The 23,949-nt window shown below is 45.6% G+C and overlaps 1 protein-coding gene across 1 annotated transcript in view; it reads left to right on the top strand.

Annotated features, from left to right (window-relative positions):
• The first annotated feature begins 548 nt into the window (after positions 1 to 548).
• C10H3orf70 (chromosome 10 C3orf70 homolog) overlaps positions 549 to 23,949 on the top strand; it is a 36,261-nt gene continuing 12,860 nt past the window's right edge. The window contains exon 1 of the mRNA XM_038345536.1: positions 549 to 757. Coding sequence (XP_038201464.1) covers positions 568 to 757 — 190 coding nt within the window. The 5' untranslated portion in view covers positions 549 to 567. The remainder of the gene's footprint in view (positions 758 to 23,949) is intronic.

The following is a 23,949-nucleotide window of genomic DNA, read 5'->3' on the forward strand; positions in this document are numbered from 1 at the left end:
GCTGCGGGAGAGGCCAGCTGTAGCCAGAGCGCCCCCCGCCCCCACGAGAGGGGGGCGCGTGCGGGACGTGTGTGTGTGTGTGTGTGTGTGTGTGTGTGTGTGTGTGTGTATACAAGGACCCGGTTGACCATCCTCGCGGCCCTCCCTCGGCTTCGAGAGGCGTGTGAGACCGACTCGCGGGGGCTAGGCTCGCAGAGGGGCGCGGCAGCCTCAGAGTGCGCGTGCGCGTGCAGGCGTGGCTGCCCGAGGGGGTGGGGGAGCAGAGAGGAGGGAGCGGCGGGGAGGACGAAAGAGAGAGAGAGAGAAGGGAGGTGGGAGCCGGGAGGAGGTGGAGAGGAGAAAGAAGGGAGGAGGGAGCAAGGAGGAGGGAGCAGAAGAAGGGACCCAGGGCGCGGGGAGGTGGCAGGCCAGGCCCGGTCGCTGCGCCCTCCCGGGGTGGCTTCTCCGCCAGCCGGTGCCCGCCGCGCCTGCAGCCCGCAGCCCGCAGCCCGCAGCCCGCCCGCGTCCTGCCTGCCCCGCGCCTCCGCTCCGCTCCCGGACTCCGGTACCCGCTCCGCGCCGGGAGACATGAGTGCGGCCGCGGCGCCCGAGCGCGGCTGGAAGAGCGAGAAAGTGGACGAGGCGCAGGCCCTGGCGCGGAGCTGCGCCGCCCGCAGACCCGACTTCCAGCCGTGCGACGGGCTGTCCATCTGTGCCACGCACAGCCACGGCAAGTGCTTCAAGCTGCACTGGTGCTGTCACCTGGGATGGTGTCACTGTAAGTGGAACCGCGTCGGCCTGCGGTCGCCCGCCTGCGGCCCGGCGGTGCCGGGACGACGGGAGGAAATCCCGGGGGAGCCTAGCTGTAGTCACAAAAGGGGACCTCTCTGGCCCAGAGAAGCCTGGGCTTGGTTTTCTTTGCTTTTTCTTTTACATACTTGCTTAGAGGTGGTAAATCCACCAGAGCGGCTGCACCGACAAGGAAACCTTTTCAGGGGTTTGAGTAGGCACGGGCATGCCCCTTTCACTTTCTTGCCTTTTCTTCCTGGCTACTATTTAGCAGAAAGAGCCCATAGAAGTCCAAGTGATCCTCATTTATTGTATTTAGATTGAGGACGAAGTATGAAGAATGGCTTCTAAGAAGTTAAAAGGAACAGTTTGAAGAGCAAACTCCTTAGACAGCCAGTTACAGCATTTGAGCCAAGTCAGAACTAGTCTAGACCAGGCCCTTTCTATTTATCCTGCAAGTTTTAAGTAGATTAAACTAAGTATCCATTTAATCAGAATTCCACAATTTGATTACTTCGGCATTTAGCTTAATCTCACTGATGAATCATTTCTTTTTAGAAACATTTCTGAAGTCTGTTTCCACATAATCTTAGATTAGAGGGCTTTAAAGTGTTTAAGATACATTTTCCAAGTGATCTTCAATCAAACTTATTTTTCCTGTTATTCAGAAGCAAATGGCTCACAAGAAGAGAGGCAATATGTAACAAATCTTTTTTTACATTAAGATATTTAAATATCTTAGTTGAAGTCATGAATTAAAGGATAGAAAAATCTTTGCTCTTTTTCCCTTATAGATTCAAGGTCCATGGATGGAGAACAAACATTGGTTTTGTTTGCTGTTGTTTCCTCTGCTAAGGGGGCCAAACAGAAAGTTTCTGCTTTTCATCACAAGTGTGGCTTCAGAGTAGGAGATGTGGGTGCTAAAGTACACAAGTGGATGAATTCAATGGGGGGGGGGGCACCTCCTACGAGCATCCCGTTCATACTGTGGAATGGGAAGAAGTTAAGATGGCCCCAGCAGCCTTTGCCTTTCCTACCTCAGCACTATCCCTCCCAGGTAGAGTTGACTCCTGGGAAGTGTGCGTCTAGTCAAACCGATTTTTCCTCATTAATGAGCCTTGATTCTCGACAGTCTTCCTTATATAGTCTTTTCTCTGTTCCCGCATGTACCTTATGAAATCGTGTGTGCGTGCGCAAGTGCATATGAGCCATGACGCACGTGTGGAGGTCTGAGGATAACTTTGTGGATTTGGGGGAATCCTGAAGCAAATGTCTTCAACTCCCTGAACCCTCTTGCTATCCCCCTTCCTCCTAAATCCTATAGAGCAGTCTCATTCTTCTTTCTCAAACCATCGTGAGCTCCACTCCAGATATGCATATTTGAGTAGATTAAGAGTTTCTTGCACATATAGCCATTCTTCCTCTGCCTCCCGGCTACCCTCGAGGGAAGTAGGTTTTTCTGAAGCAGCTTTGAACTTCATGTTCACTGGATGGCTTAGTGGAGACAGCCACCATTTCCCACTGAGGCTGTTGTTTAGTGCTGTTTCTGAACCGCCATTCTGTCCGTCCTTCCTCTCTAGAATAGTTCTCACGTACCTACCCATCCTGGTTGTTTGTTCTGAACATGTGTGCTCATGTTAGGCGAGAAGTACCCGAGTTCTGCTCTGGCCATTGTGGACCAAGACTGCCACCTTTCACCTTTGAGCGCCCCCTCTGCCTTCGCGTGGCTGCTTCCTGTCAGCCCTTCTCAGACCCCATCACACCAGGATTGCTGCTGTCCTCAGACTAAGCTTGTTGTCTGCTAGGCCATCAAGTAAGCTTTAAAACCGGTGGTAATTAATCCCCAGCTTGTCCCTCTCAAAGCTGGATGCGTGGCTTTGGAAACAAGTGCTGATGATACCTTAGGGATTAGCCCATTTTCCTAGGCTACTGTGATTTTAGTCTTGGCTCTATTCTTGGATTGCATGATGTTTGTGTATTTACGTGTGTATCTCATTCCTCCTGTGTTCCTGTCATGATCGTGCCTGTAGTAAACGACTGTATCTTCACTCTAGTTATAATGTAGTTTCAGAGGGAAGGCCACGGAGTCCTGAAGCCTGCTGATAGAGCTGCTGATGGCAGTTCGGAAGGAGCCCCTGTCGAGGCTGCTCCATAGTTACCTAGTTGCCTCATGCTCTGTTATCCATCTTGTGTCATTAATGTCTGTCTGGGTCAATGAGAACTTGGTCAACGAAATTGCTGCAGTCCCCCAAACAGGGATTTTTCTGCCGCCTCTTGATCTGTGCCCCAGCTATGCGCAATCCTTTTTAGAAAAAGGAAATTAGAATGAGCTCAGATAACTCAGATGGGTTCCAGAATGCTTCCTGCTTTCTTTTAAGAGATCAGGGATCGATTTTAAATAATCCAAATTTAAGAAAGTATTTCCATCAGGTATACCGATGTTGGCAGTTCTTTATGATTTCTTTTTTTGTCCCCGTGTGTGTATGTGTGTGTGTGTGTGTTGTTAGTGTATATATAGATATGTGTGTGTAATGTCTATGTCTGTACACATATGTGCGTGAGGGTATGTGTGTGTGTTTGGTGTCTGTGTGTACATACATGTGTGTGATGTCTTTGTACATCTATGTGTGTTTGTGTGTGAGGGTGTGTTTAGTGTTTGTGTGTATATGTGTGTATGAGTGAGGGTATGTTGTGTCTGTGTGTGTATAAGTATGTGTGTGATGTTTATGTCTGTATACACTTGTGTGTTTGTGTGTGTGTGAGTCTCCCGGGGTCTGTCCACCTTTCACCTTGTTTGGGTCAGACAGAGTCCCTTTGCTGTCTGCACACTGACTGGTCTGTGGGCTTCTGGGGACATTTATATGTCCACCTCCTGTCTCTTGTGTCGCTGGGGTTGCTGACACAAGCTTCCATGCTTGGCTTCTGTGTGGGATCTGCAGATTTGAACTTGGGTTTTCTCACTTGCACGGCAAGAACTTTGCCCACTGAGCCACCTCCCCAGGCCTTCATCTCTTCTTTCTAGTCTCTGCCAGGCTCCTGCTCCTGTTCTGTGCTTCGTGCACTGGCAGAGATTCAGGGGTCGCATTCATGAGCAGCTGTGGCATCAAAGCGCCAGGTTGGGTATCAACTCTTAGTACTTTTTTTTTTAACAAAAATAAAATTATTCTCTAGTAGAGGCAGTTAACATATTTGAGAACCTTGTTTTCTGGCATGATTCTTGTAATCTGTGTATTTATGTTACATATTTTCTCTTCATGAGATGTCATAGAGACGAAATGCAGACATGAGTACCGCTGCATCCCACCCTTTAAACAGAGTCTAAGGCTGTGTGACCCGTGGATTTTTATGATTCCTTTAAAGTCACACATGGCATAGATGAGGACACCATTGGCTTGTTCACTGAAGTTCATTGAATGCAAAATTGAGAGATATCCCATCATACTTGGGAAAGAGAATCAGAACAATTAAGCAAGTTCAGTATATATGATGGGTGTTATATTTATGATGGATGTTAAGACCGTGAAGTTCATAACCATGTAAAATAGAAAAGGCTGAAAATATGTAGTGTTTACAGAAGACATGTGAATATATACTCATAGGTGCATTCTTGCGTGGTTACCGTGTTTGGAGGATGGCTAGTTATATAATCCAGGACTCTTACTGTGTTACTTAACCCTTTCCCAGTAAGAATGATTTTCAGTTAAATAAATGAACAGATGAAAGTTTCTAAGAAGTATTTTGAGGGAAAAAATAAAAGAAGAAGACATGGCTTGGCCACAGAAGAGAAGTGGGAGAGAATAAACCATATGAAGGTTCTCGAAAGTAGACTTTTGTCCTTGAGTGACATTCATTTAGAAGGAAGAAGAAATTAAAGATGGATGTTGGTGGGTGAATTTGAGAGATGTTTGAGGTGAAGTTCACGGGTGTGTGTAGACTTGGATGGGGAAGGAATGTGGTGTTTGCTAGGAACAACTTCCAGGTTTCCGGCCTTTCCAGCTGGAATAGATGGAGATAAAGTGAGATGGGGAGGGTGACCACAGAGCCAGTTTGGGTTCATTGGAGTTTATGTGGTCCTAGTCCTCTCACGGTAACATCAGTAAGCAGTGGCATACTGGATTCGAGAACTCAGAGGAGAGCTCTGGGCTAGAGATTGTTCCGATGTTTTCTGTTTACTGAGGGGTTGCAGTTGGAGCCATGGTGAAGTGTGCTATCTCCAAGAGCAAGAAGACAGCGCAAAGAATAAAGATGACCCTTAGGTGTTCTCCTCCCTCCCTCCCTCCCTCTTTCCCCCTCCCTCCCTCTTTCCCCCTCCCTCCCTTCCTCCCTCCCTCCCTTCCTCCCTCCCTCCCTTTCTCCCTCCCTCCCTCACTCCCTCCCTTCTTTTTTTTTTTTGCCAGACAAAGATTTAGCCTTGGATTCATGACTTCAGGAAATATTGACGTATTAGTAATTTGAGATGAATTCTTCAAGGCAAAAAGACAGCAGGAGTCCCGGGAGCTGAGAATTAGGATACCGAAGTGATTGTTTGGGTTTGCTCACTGATTACTTTGTGACAGACTAAACTGACTGTGCGGAGGATATTCTCGACAATCAATGCCATTATGTCTATTTTAAAGTTGTTAAAGAAGGCCTGGTGAAGTCCAGTAGCTTCCCCACAGGCATATTGCCAGTCACGACTGGCGCCCGTATACAGATCCAGGTATGCCTGATGCTGGAATCTTGACCCAGAGCCGAAACAGAGAAATTTAGAGTTAATGAGCAGAACCAATAGCTCAGGCCCATTAGAGCCAGCCATAGAAAGGGTGTTTTAGAAATGGGCAAGTGCCATTTACAGTAATGAACTCCAGAAGAGCGAGAGCTGCAGAGAGGCCACTGGATTCGGAGAATAAAATTCAAGTGAAGGGTTATGAAAGAGAAACTGACGAGATGGTGACAGGTGGGGCTGAGTGGGCGTACGTGATATGATGTAGGTGCCACTAGCAGAGCTCAGAGTTGGCTTCCTAAAGTCATATAAGAGATGAGCTCGGTTTCCTGCAGAATACAGCTCAGAAATGTCTGTTTCTTTGAGGTTGAAAGCATGAGAGTGGGACTCAATGTCACCTAAGATGATATTAGCATATCTAAAGAAAGACTGTCTCCACAGAGGTAGAAAATGGAGACATAGGTAGGGTTGGGTGTGATTTTTGGGATGGTCTAGGGGAGACTGTATGCCACCTAAAGGGTGGAGGCCTGGTCTTCAGGCACGGCAATCTGCAGCATTTGGATGTAATTGAATCTCTAGTTATCCATGTCCTATACAGAGATAAAGAGTGATTAGAGAATTTAGTTGTTAAACCTTTAGCGCAAATGTTCTTTGTTAGTCAGTTAGCATTGTAGATTTTATGTTATTCTGGTTCTCCTTTCCCACATCCATACTACTAACTCTAGGGAATCTCATGCTTTCTCATCTCCCCCGGCAATGCCTGGTTGCTTCTTCTAAAGGATAGCTCTATCATAGCCATAACCATAGCTCCAGGGAATATATTCAAGGGGGTGATAGTGAAACGTAGGCCAGAGGGGAAGAGGGCAGTTAGGTAGAACAGTCACCTTCTGCTCAGACTGAAGATCCTGCCGGACCTTGTCTGGTGGTTGAAGAAGAAAGAGGTCAGGTCTCTACTGAGAGATGTGGACCGATGTTCTGGGTGAGTCTCTTTGGGGTTGTCAGAGGGTGGGAAAGCTGGCAGGTGTTCTCACATTGGACTGGTGCTTAGGAATGTGTCGACCCCACCAACAGCATAAAACAGAATGTTTATCTATACTTGCTGAAGTCTTGGTGGCAAGTCTGTGCTAACTCTCCAGCTATGAACAGTGCAAACCTAGCAGTGCTGAGAACAGCAGCGGGCGTGAACATAAATACTTTGCGGGTAGTTTGATAGCGTGTCCATTTAGTGAAACCACAGAAGCCGGCCCTTCATCAGGGCCTATGACCTCAGTTCCTCTGACCAGGTTTGTAATATAGTGATGTGGTAAAATACCCTGACAGAGCATGGTGGTTTGAATGAGATGTCACCCATAAGTCATAGGTATATTGATGGAGGATTCCCATTGGCTAATAAACAAACTGCCTTGACTTTTTGATAGGGCAAGATTTAGATAGGTGGAGTAGACAGAACAGGAAAAAGGAAGTGAGGTAGATGGCTCAGACAATTGCCCCACCTCTCCTCTCTGGGGCAGACTGCTGTGCCTCTGCTCAGGGAGAGAGATGCGATGGAGCCAGCCATTCAGACATGCTGAATCTTTCCCGGTAAGACACCACTTTGTGGTGCTACACAGATTATTAGATATGGGTTAGTCAAGATGTGAGTAAGAGGCTGAAAATAATGGGCCAGGCAGTATTTAAAAGAATACAGTTTGTGTGTTGTTATTTTGGGTTTTAAGCTAGCCGGTGGCCGAGAGCAGGGCGGCGGGAAGCCGCCCGCAGCACATCACTACAGTACATGAATACTTTGTCCCCAGTTTGGTGACTGTCTGGGAGGATTGGGTGTGACCTTGCTGGAGGAAGTATGTCACTGGGCTTTGAGTTAGCTCTCCCTACGTTCTCTTTGTAGTTTGAGATGTGGTCTCTGATCTCTTCCTGCCACCATGCTTCTTCTTGACCACTGGGGACTCGAACCCGCTGGGACCATATGCCCGATTAAGTGCTTTCTGTTATGAGTCGCCTTGGTCATGGGGCTTTCTCACAGCAACAGAAAAGTAACTAATGCAAAAAGTACCTGGAGACAGGAAGAATTTATTTCAGCTCACAGTTTAAGGCGTGGTACACCATGGCAGGAAGTCAAAGGAACTGGGAGTGGAAACCGCTGTTTAAATTACACGTTGTATTCATCTCTTTCTCAATTTTATATAGTCCAGAATCTGCTTTCCTAACAATGACCCCACTTACAGTTAAGATGGGTCTTTCTACATCAGTTAATGTACCTAAAATAATCTCCAGTGGGCATGTCCAGAGGCCCATCTCCCAGATGATGCTATATTCTGCCAAGCTGAAAAGGAACCATCACACAGTACCAGATATGCATTCTCTCCCAAGGTCCTCTAATTCAGTCACACGTGGTTGGTTACACCATAACGGTCATGCCATTATTGTATAAGTGGGCACATCTTGCCTGGCAGGCCAGTATTTTAATGCACAGGTTTTACTGCTGGGTAAGACCATTGATGGCTTTTCTCTGCCAGCAGCCTACGTGGAGCCTTATGGCATGATGAGGGCTATCTAGCATGGATAAGCCTCCATCTTATTTCCACTGTGATTTTTATATGTTCTGTAACCAAGGTGTATAGTGTCTTCAGCAATATGGCCTCAACATCAAGTTCTAGGGCAACTAAGAGCACTGGCAATAACCTGGATCGTTTGGGGGACCTCTTGGGCACCCACGACCAGTACTCTGTAGGGGAGTATTTTATACCAGGCACTGGTACGCATTGCTTTGGGAGAAGCATTATCTACCCATGCTGGATATCTCCATTCAAACATTTTAAGTTATAATTTTTTGTTTGCATTTTAGACAGGATCTCACTATATAGCTGTGGCTGTCCTGGAACTTGCTGTGTAGGACAGGCTGGCTTCAAACTCACCACAGTTGGCTTTAAATTGTGTTTATAAGTTAGTTTGTGAAGTAGGTTTCTATGTGAGTTTTCCACACATCCTTAGTTTTGACTGACTCTGTCAGCCTCTCTTCTTCCGCTGCTCCCATGCCTGTACCACTGCGCCATTTCCTGAGTCACTGCCCCTCCCCTGTGCCTACCTGTCACATGTGTTCTACTGTCCCCTCCTCCAACCCCCAACAGTGGTCCCTTTCTAACTCCTTGGCCTCTGAAGTCACTCCAAGGTAAACATACACATCTAAAATTTGAAAGCCAGGATCTGCTTCTGAGTGAAAACATGGAGTTTGTCTTTCTGAGCTGGGTTACCTCACTCAGTATAATATTGTTCAGTGCCATCCCTTTTCCTGCAGATTTCCTAATTTGGTTTTACGTGGTTTTATTCATTATCCTCTCATCAGTTGGTGACATCCAGTTGGATTCCGTCTCACATCTATTTTGAGCAGAGCAGCAGTGAACATGGATGTGAAAGTGTCTGTAGTAGGAAGTGGAATCCTTCGGGCGCATCCTCAGGAGTGGTATGGCTGAGTCATATGGTAGCTCTATTTTTAGCCTTTGAGAAACTTCCACCCTGATTTCCATAGTGGCTACACAAGTTTACATTCCTGCCAACAGTGAATAAGGATTTCCCTTCTCCACATCCTTCCAGCATTTGTTACCATTCATTTCATTTCTCAATTTAAAGCATTTTTGGAGACTACATGAATGCTGTATTTACATAATTTTCATCTCTTCCTCTCCTAGCTCCAACTCCTATCATGTTGCCTACTCCATCTCAAATTAATGACCACTTTTATAATTACACAACCAAACCAAGCAAAGGAAACAGCACCCCGAATCTACCGAGTCCAGTCAGTGTTGTTCTCATGTGACGACCAGTTGGGATTGGAAAATTTATTAGGTGATTTGTACCTGAAGAAGATTGATTCTTCCTCTCTCAGAAACCATTGCCTGTAGCTCCTCATCTAGGGGTGAGGCCGTATGAAATTTCCCCTGCCTGCATTGGCATGCTGACTTGTTTGTAACTGTGCAGGTCTTCTTTAGCAAACTGTATTGTTGAGATTTCATGGGTGCAGAATCCTTACCATGTCTGCAGACACTACATAGCCTCAGGCATCTGGTCCTCTGGCTCCTATAACCTCTCTGTCCCCCTTCTGTGATGTTCCCTGAGCCTAGGGGTAAGCCTTGCACTGTAGATGTCCACAGAACACCCATTGTCACCTCTTCTCTACATTGACCAGTTGTGTATGTCTGTCCTGGTCTCTGTTCACTGCAAAAACAAGCTTCTTTGTTGAGGGGGTGAGATCTATAGTTATCTGTAGATATAAAGATAAGTACTTAACAATAAAGCTATACATCATATTGGTTTATGAAAATGGCGGTAATGGTATCTCCTCTAGGGTCTTTAACGTCTACAGCAGCAGCTAGTTGGGTGGGTTTACAGTCCTAGGCATGAATTACTTGCTGTTGAGTAGGCCTTAAGTCCAGCTAGTCAGCCGTAAGTCACTTCCGGTTTCCTTCATCCGTCTGCAAATTTTATAATCTCACTTTTCTTTTTATTAGCCACTCATCAATTGTAGACATCTAAGCTGTTTCCATTTCCTAGCTGTTGTGAACGGAGCACCAGTGAACGTGGCTACCCAGTGTCTGTACAGTAGGACACCAAGTCTTTCGGTGTGTGCCAAGGAGTGCTACAGCCAGCTCATATGGTCAGTCTGCTTTGAGCTTTTGAGGACTCTGCAGGTTGACGTCCACAGTGGTCACACCGGCAGTGAACGAGGGCTCCCCCTTCCCCGCATTCCTGCCAGCATTTGCTGTTTTCTTGATCTTAGCCATCTGACGAGGGTAAGATGGGCTCTCAGAGTAGTTTTCATTTCCATTTCTCTAATTGCTAATGATACGGGATGCTTTTTAAGGGAGGGCCGTCTGTATGAGTTTGGAGCCCACCATTGTAGACCGGTGAGCTGGAACATTGGTCGCACAACTGAAGACAGTGGTTCCTCTCTCCACAAGATTATCGGTAGCTAGCAGTTGAGAAGTAAGGCTAGGACCTCATGAGCCGTTTTCCCATACTCAAGTGACAGTTGACAGGGCCAGTCTTGTACAGGCCCCATGCAGGTGACTGCAGTTTGCTGTGAGTTCGTGATTGCCATGGCTGTGCCATGCCTAGAGAATGGCACTTGACAGCCCTTCTCCAATATCTGACTTACAGTCTTTCTGCCTCCTCTTCTGCAAGGTTCCTGAGCTTTCAGAGAGGGTGGTGGTTGTACCGGACTATTCTCCAAGCCAGAGTTCCACATCTTCATAAGTTCACCTGTGCCCATGTGCAAAAGAGCATCACAGCTGGCCCTGGTGACAACTGATCTTCCCTCGTAGGAGGGGTAGCGGGGAGAGGCATGAGACTCTTTCAGCCCTCCCAGGGTTTCAAGTTTTATGTTAAAATCTTTGATCTGTTTCGAGTTTGTGTTTTTGTGGGCAATCCAGTGTCATTTTTCTATATGTAGATACATAGTTTCCCCAGCATCACTTATTGAAGCTTGGGTGTATATTTTTGCTGTCTTTGTCAAAATAAAATGGACTTATATCTGAGTCCTTAGTTTATTGTATTGATTTATGTCTCTGTTTTGTGTCAGCTCCGTATCTTCATTGTTAGGGCTCTGTGGTATAATCTCAAATTGAGTATGTTTTGTTCATGATGCCTTTGGCTACCCAGGATCTTTTGTTGCCTCCTTATGAATTTTAAGATTTTTTTCTATTTGTGAATAACATCACTGGAACTTTTTTCCTTTTATTGAAAATAAGAACCATGTGGTTGCTGGGAATTAAACTCAGGAACTCTGGAAAAGCAGCCAGTGCTCTGAACCACTGAGCCTTCTCTCCAGCTTGCCTTTTAAAGTTTTTATTTGGTGGCAGTTTCACATGGGAGAGGCCTTACGTTCAGTTGCCACGAATTGACATCTATGTCAAAGCAAAGGCCATTCCATCTCATCATGCCCTTGTGAAGTGCTTTTGTTACAAACTTCACTCAGTAATACAGAAATATCATTTGATCCACAGAGAATCATTGATGTCATTTCTTAGCACAGTATGAAGCTGTGTTTTAGAATTAATGTGTTTTTCATACTGACTTTGTAAAATTATAGCTATACCTATAATGCCTATCCTCATTTTTTTTTAAGCTGTGGTTGGTAGAGTTAGTTTCTGCATTAACTTTGGATTCATCTTAACAGATTCATATATCTGTTAAGACCACAAAAGGGTCTCTGTCTTTAATTTTGCCTGGATAAGTGTAAAAGTGATCTCTGCTTGCTATTGTCATTTAATATTGCATTGCCCTCAACATGTTATCTAAGGATCCAATTATATACTGAAAAACTTTCTGCTAATGACAGGTGGAGACATGAGTTCAGAAGTTGTGATCCATGCTAGACGCACAGTGAGTATGTGTCAACTAAGTGACCTCAGGCAGTATTGTTTGTAATTACACACATTCAGGTCTGGCCCAGCATTTGTGTCTTGTTTTCAGCGATACCAACCATATTAAGGAGGTCATAAAATAGGTTTGTTTTGTAGCTTTGCCATATGTTGGGTACAGTTGCACTGATAATGTCTTTTATAACTTCACAAATCACATGTGATAGAAATATACCCATTAGTGTCTCTGGATCCTGGAAAAGAGTTTGTACCGCCAGGCTACACGGCAAGATTCAACAGTCGGTGTGACCTGCTCTGGACTCCCTCGCTACTTTGGTGAGGATCTTCCTATCTGCTTTACTTAAAGAGGAAAGTTAGGAGAATCATAAACATTGCTGTTTGTGTTGACTCAGTGTCCTTAAGGGGAAATCACATTCTTTCATTTTCAGAAAAGAAGATGGAGACCTCACACTTGCTGATTGTAGTGTTTGATAAATAAAATGAGCAAAAATCTCTCTGGAACCTGTGTGTGTGTGTGTGTGTGTGTGTGTGTGTGTGTGTGTGTGTGTACGTGTACATGCATATTCGAGCACTTGTGCATATGCGTGTGAGTTTGTGTGCACACGTGGGTTGTCAGTGAGACAGATTAAGAGAGACTTGACTTTCCTGAAAGTCATTCAGCCAGGGGGCCAAGCACTAATGCAATGTGAATTCTTTGTAGGGGCGGGACACTAGAGATAAAAACTTAAAGAGGTTGCAGGTTGGTATAGCTAACCAGATACAATTGGGTATGAGCTAACCAGGTGCAGTTAGGTATGAGTTAACCAGGTACAGTTAGGTATGAGCTAACCAGGTATAGTTAGGTATGAGCTAACCAAGTGTAGGCGTATGAGCTAACCAGGTGCAGCTGGGCATGAGCTAACCAGGTCCAGCTGGTTATACACTAACTAGGGGGAGGTGGGTAACCAGATGAGAAAGATAGAGCTCTGGGAAAATAATGTGCAAGACACCGTCACCTTTTAGCCAAGTTTTGCATCTGATGTAGTCAATAGTTAACTGTCTTAGTTAGGGATTCTATTGCTGTGAAGCAAGACACCATGACCACAGCAATTCTTATAAAGAAAACATTTAATTGGGGTGGCTCATTTATGGTTTCAGAGGTGCAGTCCATTATCATCATGATGGGGAGCATGGTGGCTTGCAGGCAGATGTGATGCTGGAGCAGAGAATCTTCCACCATGCAGGCAACAGGAAGTCAATTGACTGTCACACTGAGGGAAGCTTGAGAAAAAGACCTCAAAGCCCACACACTTCTCCCAATAAGACCACACCTCCTTCAACAAGGCCACACCTCCTAATAGTGACACTCCTTTTGGGGTCCATTTTCTTTCAAACCACCATAGTAACAGACTCAATTGCAAGCAATAGTAGTTTCTAACCAGAAGCATCCACAATTATTCTAGAAAGGAGACCACCCAGATCATCCCATACACAGGAACCAAGTCTGAGGTAATGAAGGAAGACTGTAGTTGCCTCTTGGTAGCTGTGATAGAGTTGGCTCTGCTGAGGTAAGCTACAATCTGGTCATGCAAACATGAAAACAAAGAGAGCATATTTCTATAAACTGGGAGCAGACCCTGCCAAGGGCTAGGACCGGAGAGACACTGGCAAGGTCGGTACAACTAGAAGCTGTACTGTAAGGAATGTCAGGTGGGCAGAATCCTGGCTAGGGCCAGCCAGGGAATGATGAAAGGACAGACACACAGACTCAGTACAGTGGAGTTGGGATTGGATAGGGTCCCACTACCCCTATGACTGCTGCCAAAATTTGGAACTTCCGAGTGTTTATTATGTACAACATAGGGGAGGGGCTGCTCTGAGTAGGAGATCTCTCTAGGAGAACAGCATGGGCGGAGGAAGCACCGTGGCCAGTTTTTGTACACCCTAATCAGTCATTCATAAATACTCATACTTGCCCTCCTGGGGACAGCTTTGCCATTCCTCTTGAGCCTGGTCCCTATGGGTACCAGCTTTGTCAAATTGTTCCGTGGGTCAGTTGGTTCACAAGGTGGCCATGCCAGGGTCAAAATACATGTCCCCTCAAGACTCCACTCACTCAGGGATCCCTCCACCCCTACAGGTTCAGAGCATGTCAACTCCTCTAATTAGATGGACAGAACCCATCATCCCTTGTTGTTAGGCTGATGTGCAGAGAGCTTGTAGGTCCTTCATTGGCTTTATGCAACACGCAGAGAATTAACCAGTCTCATTAGAAATGGCCTCAGGCGTTGTCCAGTTCCTTCCTTAAATGCTGTTTGAAATCCTGCACAGCCAGATTAACACATTCTCCCCGCTCTCTTGGAGTCCCCTCCGGAGCTCTGCTTTCTGCTGTAAATCTTTCATCCTTCTTCTTTCTGTATGAATAAAACTCGGAAACTCGCCCTTCATCTTTTGAATTCATGTGATGAGGACCCAGACCCACCTAGCGCTTCAGTCAGCACACCAAGGACACTTCCTTTTCCCATGTCAGTGCTGGACAGAACTTACCTCAGGATATGCTAATTTATGTTAATCTTCATTTCAAGCACTTTTTGATGGTTTTCTATTTCTTTTGAAGTGACAGAAGCTGTCAAGGTTGGTCAAAATGACCAGCTCAGCTACTAGATTGATAGATGTCAGATGTGGCCCAGGCACAGCCGAAGAGGCATCTGCCCCAGGATGGGCAGGGACCAAGGCTGCACTGCAGTGCTCCTGTCATTTTCAGTCCCTGAGTCTGGCTACCCTGTGAGTACATTGCTACCTGAAGTCCCATCTGTCTTAGTGAGGGATTGCTGTGAAGAGGCACCATGACCACAGCAACTTTTATAAAGGAAAACATTTAATTGGACTGGCTTACAGTTCAGAGGTTCAGTCCCTCATCATCATGACAGGACATGGTGGTGTGTAGGCTGACCTGGTGCTGGAGAGGTAGCTGAGAGTCCTACATCTTACAGGCAACAGGAAGTGGTCTGAGATACTTTGCGGTATCTTGAGCATATATGAGGCCCCAAAGCCCGCCTACACAGTGACACACTTCCTCCTCCACAAAGTCACAGCCTGTAATAGTGCCACTCCGTTTGGACCATTTTCTTTCAGACCACCCCACCATCAGAGTCAGTAGCAATGTTATTTTTGTGGAAGGAGTCGGAACTGTCAATCAAGAGCCCCTCTTTTTGTGATCTGGTGAGTTGCTTGCTTTAAATGCTCAGCAACTGCACAGTGAAACTGGGTTTCACATGGAAACATCATGATGAGACTTTAGTTGTGGGAGCCCCAAGGAGACTTGACTGAAGCCACAGAGAGCTCGTCAGCTGCCATGGCTGCTGCATCTGTCCCGGAGGCCACCATATTAACAACTACCTGAAAGTTTTTGTTTCAGTCATTATTACTGTAGATACCCTGCTATGGCTCTGGAAAATGCATGTGGCCTCGGTAAGTGCTGATGCTCCTACCCCACAGCCTTTCCATATGTCTCCACATATTGCAGAAGTCTCACTGCAGCCCAGAAAGAGCACCTCCCCACCCGTGACCCGCAGGACAGCCAGACAAGGTGCACCTCCCCACCCGTGACACACAGGACAGCCAGACAAGGTGCACCTCCCCACCCGTGACACACAGGACAGCCAGACAAGGTGCACCTCCCCACCCGTGACCCCCAGGACAGCCAGACAAGGTGCACCTCTCCACCCATGACCCCCAGGACAGCCAGACTTGGTGCACTTCCTTACCCATGACCCCCAGGATAGCCAGGCTCAATGTACCTCCTCACCCATAACCTCCAGGACAGCCAGACTAGGTGCACCTCCTTACCCATGACCCGCAAGACAGCCAGACTAGGTGCACTCCTTACCCATGATCCCCAGGACAGCCAGACTAGGTGCACCTCCATACCCGTGACCTCCAGGACAGCCAGGCTCAGTGCACCTCCCCACCCATGACCCCCGGGACAGCCAGGCTCAGTGCACCCTTTCAGAGTGTGGTGACTAAGCAGAATGTTTGTGAATAGCAGACAGGAGGCTGGGCACGTGCGTGCCTGGCTAAGCAGCCATCTTCTAATTCTCAGAAAATTCAGGAGACCTGTGCACTGTCCCTCCCCCCCCCCCCCCCATTGCTGCAGCACAGCTCAGTAAAGCCTACTGCAGGGGGATGTTGTGGACCTGTGGTTTTTCAGGGAAAGTGGACCGAGATGGTTGCAGACAACACGAGATGCTTACCTGTGGGCTTCTAGGTCGAGTGGACCAGAATAGACACCAGAGCAGACCACACGGGCTGTTAGCTCCAAGCACAGCTAGCGGTAGGGGAGTTTGAAGGCTTGGGGCAGAGACTGTTGAAAGGGAAAGTGAGTGGGGAGAGCTGTAGAGACCCGAGGCTGAGGACAGCAAGGATTCTGTTAGAGTCACAGGCTCCAGCTGCTGGAAGAGTTCCATCCAAAGAGCTGCTGAGAATCCCCAGCTCCAGCTGCTGAAGAGCCTGCAGGAATGGCTAGAGCTGAGCTGCTGGCTCTCCGCGTGTATGGTAACACTAGATGCTGAGGGCTGTTGGCACTCACGCATTCAGAGCAATAGCTGCTAAGAACTGAAGGCCATTGCTGTTCCATGCACAGAGCTGCCAGCACTGAAGGAGCTGCCCCTTTGCATCTTCATGATTTCTATCCAGAGCCATCCAATTGGTGACACTGAGCATCAAATTCAGGGTCTCATGTTTGCTAGGCCCACGTGCTACCACCGTGTTAACCCTTCGGCCTTCTAGTTTATTAGTTTGACACCTGGTAGTGATCTGTGGTACAATTTTGAGAATTAGAAATAATGTAATACCTTGTAGTAATGGCAGCTCCCTTGATCATAGTTGTCTTTATAGTCTTGATAAGCCAGACGCCTAGCGATTAAAGACTTAATAGGAACACAGTGTCCAGAGCTTGTGGTTCGAGGGTTCTGGAACATGAGACTGAATTACTCCATTTGCCAGGAGAGGACTAGATGCTAAGAATAAAGGACTTCCGGGGAAGCTTGCTGGACCTGTGAATGTAAAGCTGTCATAGCAACCAGGCTGCTCTCTAGAGCAGTACCCAGCCTCCCACAGTGCAGTGTTGGTGTGGCAAGGCCGCAGGGCCTTGACATATAGCCCAGGCTGGCCTCGAGCCTTAAACTCCTGTGTACTCTACGCTAGTCTCAAACTTGTGGCAGTCCTCCTGCATCAGCCTCCGACCTGTTGGGGGCGGTCACAGGTATGCACCACCATGCCTAACCAGCCAGCCATACTTTCTGCTGGCTGTTCTGCCCTGTTAGTATGTGAAGCTTTGGGTTGCAGCCTGTGAGCTCAGCTTCTGGCATTAGGCATCACTTTACCCGTGAGATACAGCAGAAGTGTAAAGAGAAGGCTATGTGAGCGAGACCACTGAAGTCATATAAATCTAAGTACTGTTCATTCCTCTGCTCACAGAAGAACCGAGGCAGCAAGTCTGGGAGGGGAGGTGCTTCTGAGATTATGGCGTTTGTCCCCCTGCAAGTGAGAAGGGACCAAGGGAGAGTGAGGCAGCAACTGTAGTCTCTCGTTTACCCAGACGCTGTGTTCTAAGCCATGGCTGATGTTAGGGTGTCATTTAGTGTGAGCTCGCTCATTCACTCCTGTTCCCCAGCATGTAGCAGATTATATGTTCCTGATTTCTGCTTGTTTGTAAGATGGTGTGGCTCCCCTGCTGGAATACTTGCATGGCATGCGAGGGTTCAAATCAACTACACATCTATAATCCCTGTATTTGGGAAGTGCAGGGAGGGGTTCAGGAGTTCAAGGTCATCCTTGGCTATTGTGAGTTCTAGGCAGCCTGGGCTCCACAGACTCTGCCTCAAAGAAGAAAGTTGCTGAACATATAATCTTATTGACAATATTTTTTTGCTTATTTAGGGAATTCTTAGAGTAGGAATAGATAAATTATCAGATCATTTGTGGGCTTAACTGTTACAGGAGGGGCCTGCTTGTTGGTTCCCAGCTGCCTGGCTAGCTTAGACCCGAAATAATCACACAGAAACTGTATTAATTAAATCACTGCTTGGCCCTTTAGCTCTAGCTTCTTATTGGCTAACTCTTACATCTGAATTTAACCCATCTCCTTTAATCTGTGCATCACAACGAGGTTGTGGACTGCCAGCAAAGTTTTAGCACATCTGTCTCTGGCGGCTCCATGGCATCTCTCTGATCTGCCTTCCTCCTCCCATGCTATAGGCCAAAAGCAACACAGAGACACAAGGACCTCCCACCATCACTTAACAACCCTTCTTATAAATTGATGTAATTTCTTCATGAACTTTCTTGGTTTTTGACATAAAGCTAGGCAGAATAGATACACATATTAAAATGTTGTAATTTATTTACAACAGAATGAAATTGAAAATGTGTCTCTGGTTAGGTTCTAGAAACAGTTTTATATTCTGCATGTGTGGGCGCATGTGGAGGCTAGGTTAATGTGGAGTGCCCCCCTCAAGTGCTCTCTACCTTGTTTTATTTTTAATTAAAGCTTCGCTTATTATTGTGTGTGTGTGTGTGTGTGTGTGTGTGTGTGCATTTGTTCTCACACACGCCAGTGTTTGTGGGTGCTCGTGCTGTGACATGCATATGGAGGCCGGAGGGCAGCTTTGTGGAGCTGGGTCTCTTCTTCCACTGGTGCCTAGGTTCTGTGACTCCATCTCAAGCCACCAGGCTCACCAGCAGGTGCCCTTTACCCACTGAACTATCTTGCCAGCCTGCTCTATCTTATTTTTTGAGACAGGGTCTCTAAGATGATCCTAGAGCTCACCAGTTTATCTAGATTTGCCATTAGGGAAGCTCCAGGGGTCCTACTGTCTCTGCCTCCCCAACCTGAAGATTACAGGCATGTGATGGGGCACCCTGCTTAAAACAAAACAAAACAAAACAAAAAACATGGGTTGTAGAAACTGAATTCACCATGCTTGCGTGGCCATAGATTTACTGACTGTGCCACGTCCGCAGCTCGTCAATTACATATTCTTACCTGTAGTTTACAGATAGAGAGGTATAACATCGCTGTCACCACTTAGAATCTCTTTGCAAATTTTGGCTGTTGTTTGGATCTTAAGTGACTCAAAGGCTCGTGGGTTAAAGTCTTAGTGTGTGACTGGGTGGTGGTGTGACCTTTAACAAGGATGCTCTAGGAAGAAGTCTTTGGGTCATTGCAAGTGTGCCTGGGAGGTTATTATGAGTCCCATGATGGCTAATCTTGATTCTCTTGATGGGATTTGGAATTACTATGGCAACAATCTCTAGGCATGTCTGTGAGCAATCGTCTCAATTGCTTTACTTGAGGTGGAAAGATACATTCTAAATGTAGGACCACTATAGGGCTTAAGGTCAGGTATCTTACTGCAGCCATGAGAAGGTAATTAATACAGAGAAACTGGTACTGTGAAGCGGGGCCATTTGCTAGCAAAAACCTGACCGTGTGGCTTGGAGGAGTTCGGAACTGGGTTGCATGAGGCATGTAGTTGAGTTTGGTGCATGGACTGGAAAAGTCCCAGAGTGCTGTAGGCAGAGCTTAATGGGCCATTGTGATGGGAGTCTGGAAGACCAGACCACCAAGAGAAACGCGGACAGTGGAGGCCAAGATCGTAATGTTTCAGAAGAGAACATGGACTCCTGTAGGAACTGGACTGGGGCCATTCCTCTTATATCCTGGTGAAGAATCTGGCCACAGCCTACCTGGATCCAGAGAATTTCAGGGAGGTTAGATTTAAAGGTATGCCAATATACTTGGTGGAGGAATTTTCAAGCCAGGATAGCGTTCTGGTTGTCATGGTTACTGCTTACTGCTCTCATCCAGCGCTTATGGTGAGAGCAAAAAGTGGAGCAGGTCTTGGTTGCCAAGACACCACACACTGCGGGCATAGGATGTGGGGAAAGCCAGATGGCACTGGCCAGCTTGCATGGTGTCAGAAGGTGCTGTAAATGACAGTAAATTTACTTCAGAGAAGTAAATGACAGTTTCCCACACAGCTATGAGCCAATGAGCTACCGTGATGACTGGTATGGCCAGGTATGCCCATGGGCAAATTAGTGTCATGAAAGTTATGGAGTAACCAAGCCCTCTATGATTGGTGCTAGGATCCATGCCATAGGAAGAAACAAATTCATGTGGCTGTACATCTGGCCAGGAACACGTGGCTGTCTTTGTTCCTTTCAGAGTTGTGTTAACTGAAGTTCTGCTGCCTCTGTGCGCGTGTTAGAACCATATTCTGGATCTGGGATTGGATTTCTGTTTGTGTTGAGCTTGTAGGTCATTTTGGGGAGATCTGACTTTTACTTAAGAATCTTGAAGCTTTGTTCGTAGGTTTCCACGTGTGTAGAGGTCATCACTGGTCATTTGAGCTTCATAACTGTGCAATTTTTTTAAATTCTCGGGTAATATTCTTTGCTCTAAAACTAGTTTTATACTAATTCAGCAACTCTATCCTTTTGATAATGTCCGTATGGTACATTTTCTTTATAGCTTTACTTCTTAGAAGTTGGTGTCTGTATGTTTAAGGTGTGCTTCTCAGAGAGAGTATACTGTTGGGTCTTGTCACAACTAAAGTTTGTGGTTATAACTAAGAAAATAAGCATGATTCTACTGTAAATAAGGAAAGCCATTTCTGGATCGGATGGCCAGCAAGGTGCTGTCATTGAGAAGGGGCATGCAGAAGAGAAGTTCGAAGTGGGCCACACGGGAGGCTAGGGGAGAGTGAGGCTGCCACCAGGGTTCAGAGACTGCTAAGGCAGAAACCCCAGCGACAACAGTGGCCCCTAAAAGACAGGATCCCATGTGTTCTACAAGCCGAATTAAGGCTAATCTGATGGGAGAGCAGGGTGGATGAGGGAGAATGTAGTGAGATTTGTGGAATTACAGGAGGGAAGGCTGGGCATGTAGGACATCCAAAGGACATTACTGCATGCTTAAGTCATGAGGTGACTGGATATTGGGGTAGTTTGTCCTAGCCATCAGAACAGATATATTAAAAAGCTGCAAAAAATTCACTGTAAGTATAACATACTTTTTATTATTAAGAAAAATGAAATGAAGTCCCTGTTGGCTCCTACACCTGCCATTCCTCTTTTCTATTCAGTTTTCATTTTATTCCATTTAAAATAAAGTTATATGGTAGAAAGAGGGCAGTCTCTTGATTTTATAATTCAGAAACGTCCTATACTCAAGAGGCGTGACTGTTAATAGTTCAGTAACATGCGCATCATCCCATGGCTCCGACCTCATAAAAAGAATAAGGGACGAAGAGGGCCACTGTATAAGAAGAGGAACCATTAATCGCGAGGATGCAACTCTTGTACAGCTGGGTGTGGTAGTGCGTTTTTTAATCCCAGGCGAGTGGGTTTCTGAGAGCTCAAAGCCAGCCTGGTCTACATAGCAGATTTCAGGACAGCCAGAGGTACATAATAGAGAGTCACTTTATCAGAAAAGAAGGGAGGAAGGAGGAGGAAGAAGAAGAAATTTGTAGATTATGTGTGCACTGCATGCTGAGGCTCTAAACTTTATAAGATAAACACTAAAGACATGAAATGTGTCAGACAGGTCCTGATAATATGGGTGGGAGATTTCAGAACTCTACTCTCATCTTTAGATGGGTATTGCAAAAAAAACCTCAGAGCTAAACCATCACATAGATTGACTGGTTTAAACAGATACCTATGAAATATTCCATCTAAAAGGTATGGAATACATGGCTTTTCAGTGAACCCCAGACTGTCCTCTAAGATTGATCACATTATAGGCCACATTGTAAGCCTATTTTAGATACAAAGTAACTAAAATAATTCCTTGTATCATCAAATTATAGTGGAATAAAACTAGTAACCAACAGCAAGAGAAACCACAGGAAGGACAGTAATACTTGGATACTGAACAATACACCCTTGAATGAACAACTCACAGAGCCTCTGGGCTAGAGCTAAGCTGTTCTCAGAGAGGGTTTATAGCTCTAACTCTGTGCATTAAACATCACAGGAAGTAACCTCAGGATGCACCTCAAGGTTTTAGAAAAAACAAGAAGACAAGCCAAATGCAGCAGGAGGGAAGAAGTCAGAAGGACTAATAGAAATGAGTGAAATGGAGACTAAAAGAATAATACAATTATTTATTTAAATGATTGGTTATTTGAAAAGATAAACAAAGTTACAGATCCTCATTCAAACTACCTAAAAGGAAGAGGGGACCATCTTAGCCACTTTCTTATTGCTAAGAAAAGACACCATGACAAGGCAAGTTATAAAAGAAAATATTTATTAGGGCTCATAGTTCGGGGGGTTAGAGTCTGTGATGACCATGGAGGGGAGCATGTCAGCAGGCAGGCAGGCATGGTATTGGAGCAGTAGCTGAGAGCTCACTTTGGGCATAGAGCTCACTGGGAATGATGTGAGCTTTTGAAACCTCAGAGGTCCTGCAGTGACGCACCTCCAACAAGGCCACACCTCCTAATCCTTCCCAAACAGTTCCACTGAGGACTGAATAGTCAGACCTATGAATCTATGGAGGCCATTTTTTGTTCAAGCAAGCAAGCAAAGGACCTAAGTAAGACTATTAGAGATGATTAAAGGAGCTGTTATGACAGGCTGTAGTGAAGTCCTAGGAAATACTAGGGAATACTTGGAAACCTAATTTTAAAAAGCTAGAAAACAGAAGAATGAATAAACTAAACATGTGTAACCTTCTAAAATTAAATTGAGATTATAAACGATGTAAATACACCCATTACCAGCAACAAGGTTGAAGCAGTATTTTAAAAAATCTCCCAAAGCAGGGTCTGTCTCTGACACTTTGGCTGGCTTTTGGGAACCTCTTTATACTGGGTTGCCTGACCAAGTCTTAATACAAGGGGAAGAGCTTGGTCCTATTTCAACTTGGTACACCATGCTTTGTTGACACCCATGGGAAACCTGCCACCTTTTGAACAGAAACGGGAGACGGGAGGGGGATGAGAGGAGAGGAGAAAGGGGAAACTGTGGTTGGGATGTGATATGAAATAAATGAAAAAATTTAATTAAGTAAAAAAAATTCTCCCAAACAAAGATAATCCCAGAATCAGGAATATTTACTGCTGAATGCTACCAAACTTTTAAGGAACAATTCAGACAAAGGAGAGGGCAAAAGCTCATTCTGAGAAGCCAGTATTGACTTGATAACAGCCCTGTTATGGATGTGTGTGTGTTCTAACTTCCCTGGTGAACACAAATGCAAAAATTCTCAGGAAAATACAAACCAAATTCAAGAACACATTAAGAGATACAAATGCCATGGCCAAAATGATTTCATCCCAGTAATGCAAGTAGTTCAGTATGCATAGATTGATAAGTGTAATATGACATATAAACAAATATGAGGGCAGAAATCACATGATCTTCTCAAAACACAAAAGACAGTTAACAAAGTTCAACATGGCTTCATAATAAAAGTGCTAAAGGAAATGGGGATAGAAGGAAAACATCTCAACACAATAAGCTGTGTATGGCAGTGCTACAGGCAGCCTACTAAGTGTGTGTGTGTGTGTGTGTGTGTGTGTGTGAGGGAGACTGGGGCATTTCCTCTGAACTCTGGAACTCTCTGCTGTTGTCAGTGTAGTGTCAGAAGACTTAGCTTGAGCAATAAGACAAGATTAAGAAACAGCAGGGATACCAATAGGAAAGGAAGAGACCATGTGATCCTCTACACAAAAGACCCTATAGCCTCACCAGAAAACTCAGAAACATGATAAGCGTTTCCAGCAAAGTAACAGAATACACAATCAGGATGCAAAAATCAGTAACTTCTGGATGTATCACTGATAATCTTGCCAAGGAAGAAATCTGGGAAAGCATCCTTTTGATTATAAGCTTTAAAATACTAGGAATAAATCTACCCATCGAGGTGAAAGCTCTCTACAGTGAAAATGTTGGGACCCTGGAAAGAAACTGAACAAAACATTAGTTCAGTGGTTCTCAACCTGTGGGTTGTGACTCCTTTGGGGTTGCAAATCAGGTTTCCTGTATATCAGAAATTTATATTACAATTCATGAAGCAGCAAAATTACAGTTATGAAGTAGCAATGAAAACAA

This window comes from Arvicola amphibius, chromosome 10 (genome assembly GCF_903992535.2).
Source record: "Arvicola amphibius chromosome 10, mArvAmp1.2, whole genome shotgun sequence".
Taxonomy (NCBI): domain Eukaryota; kingdom Metazoa; phylum Chordata; class Mammalia; order Rodentia; family Cricetidae; genus Arvicola; species Arvicola amphibius.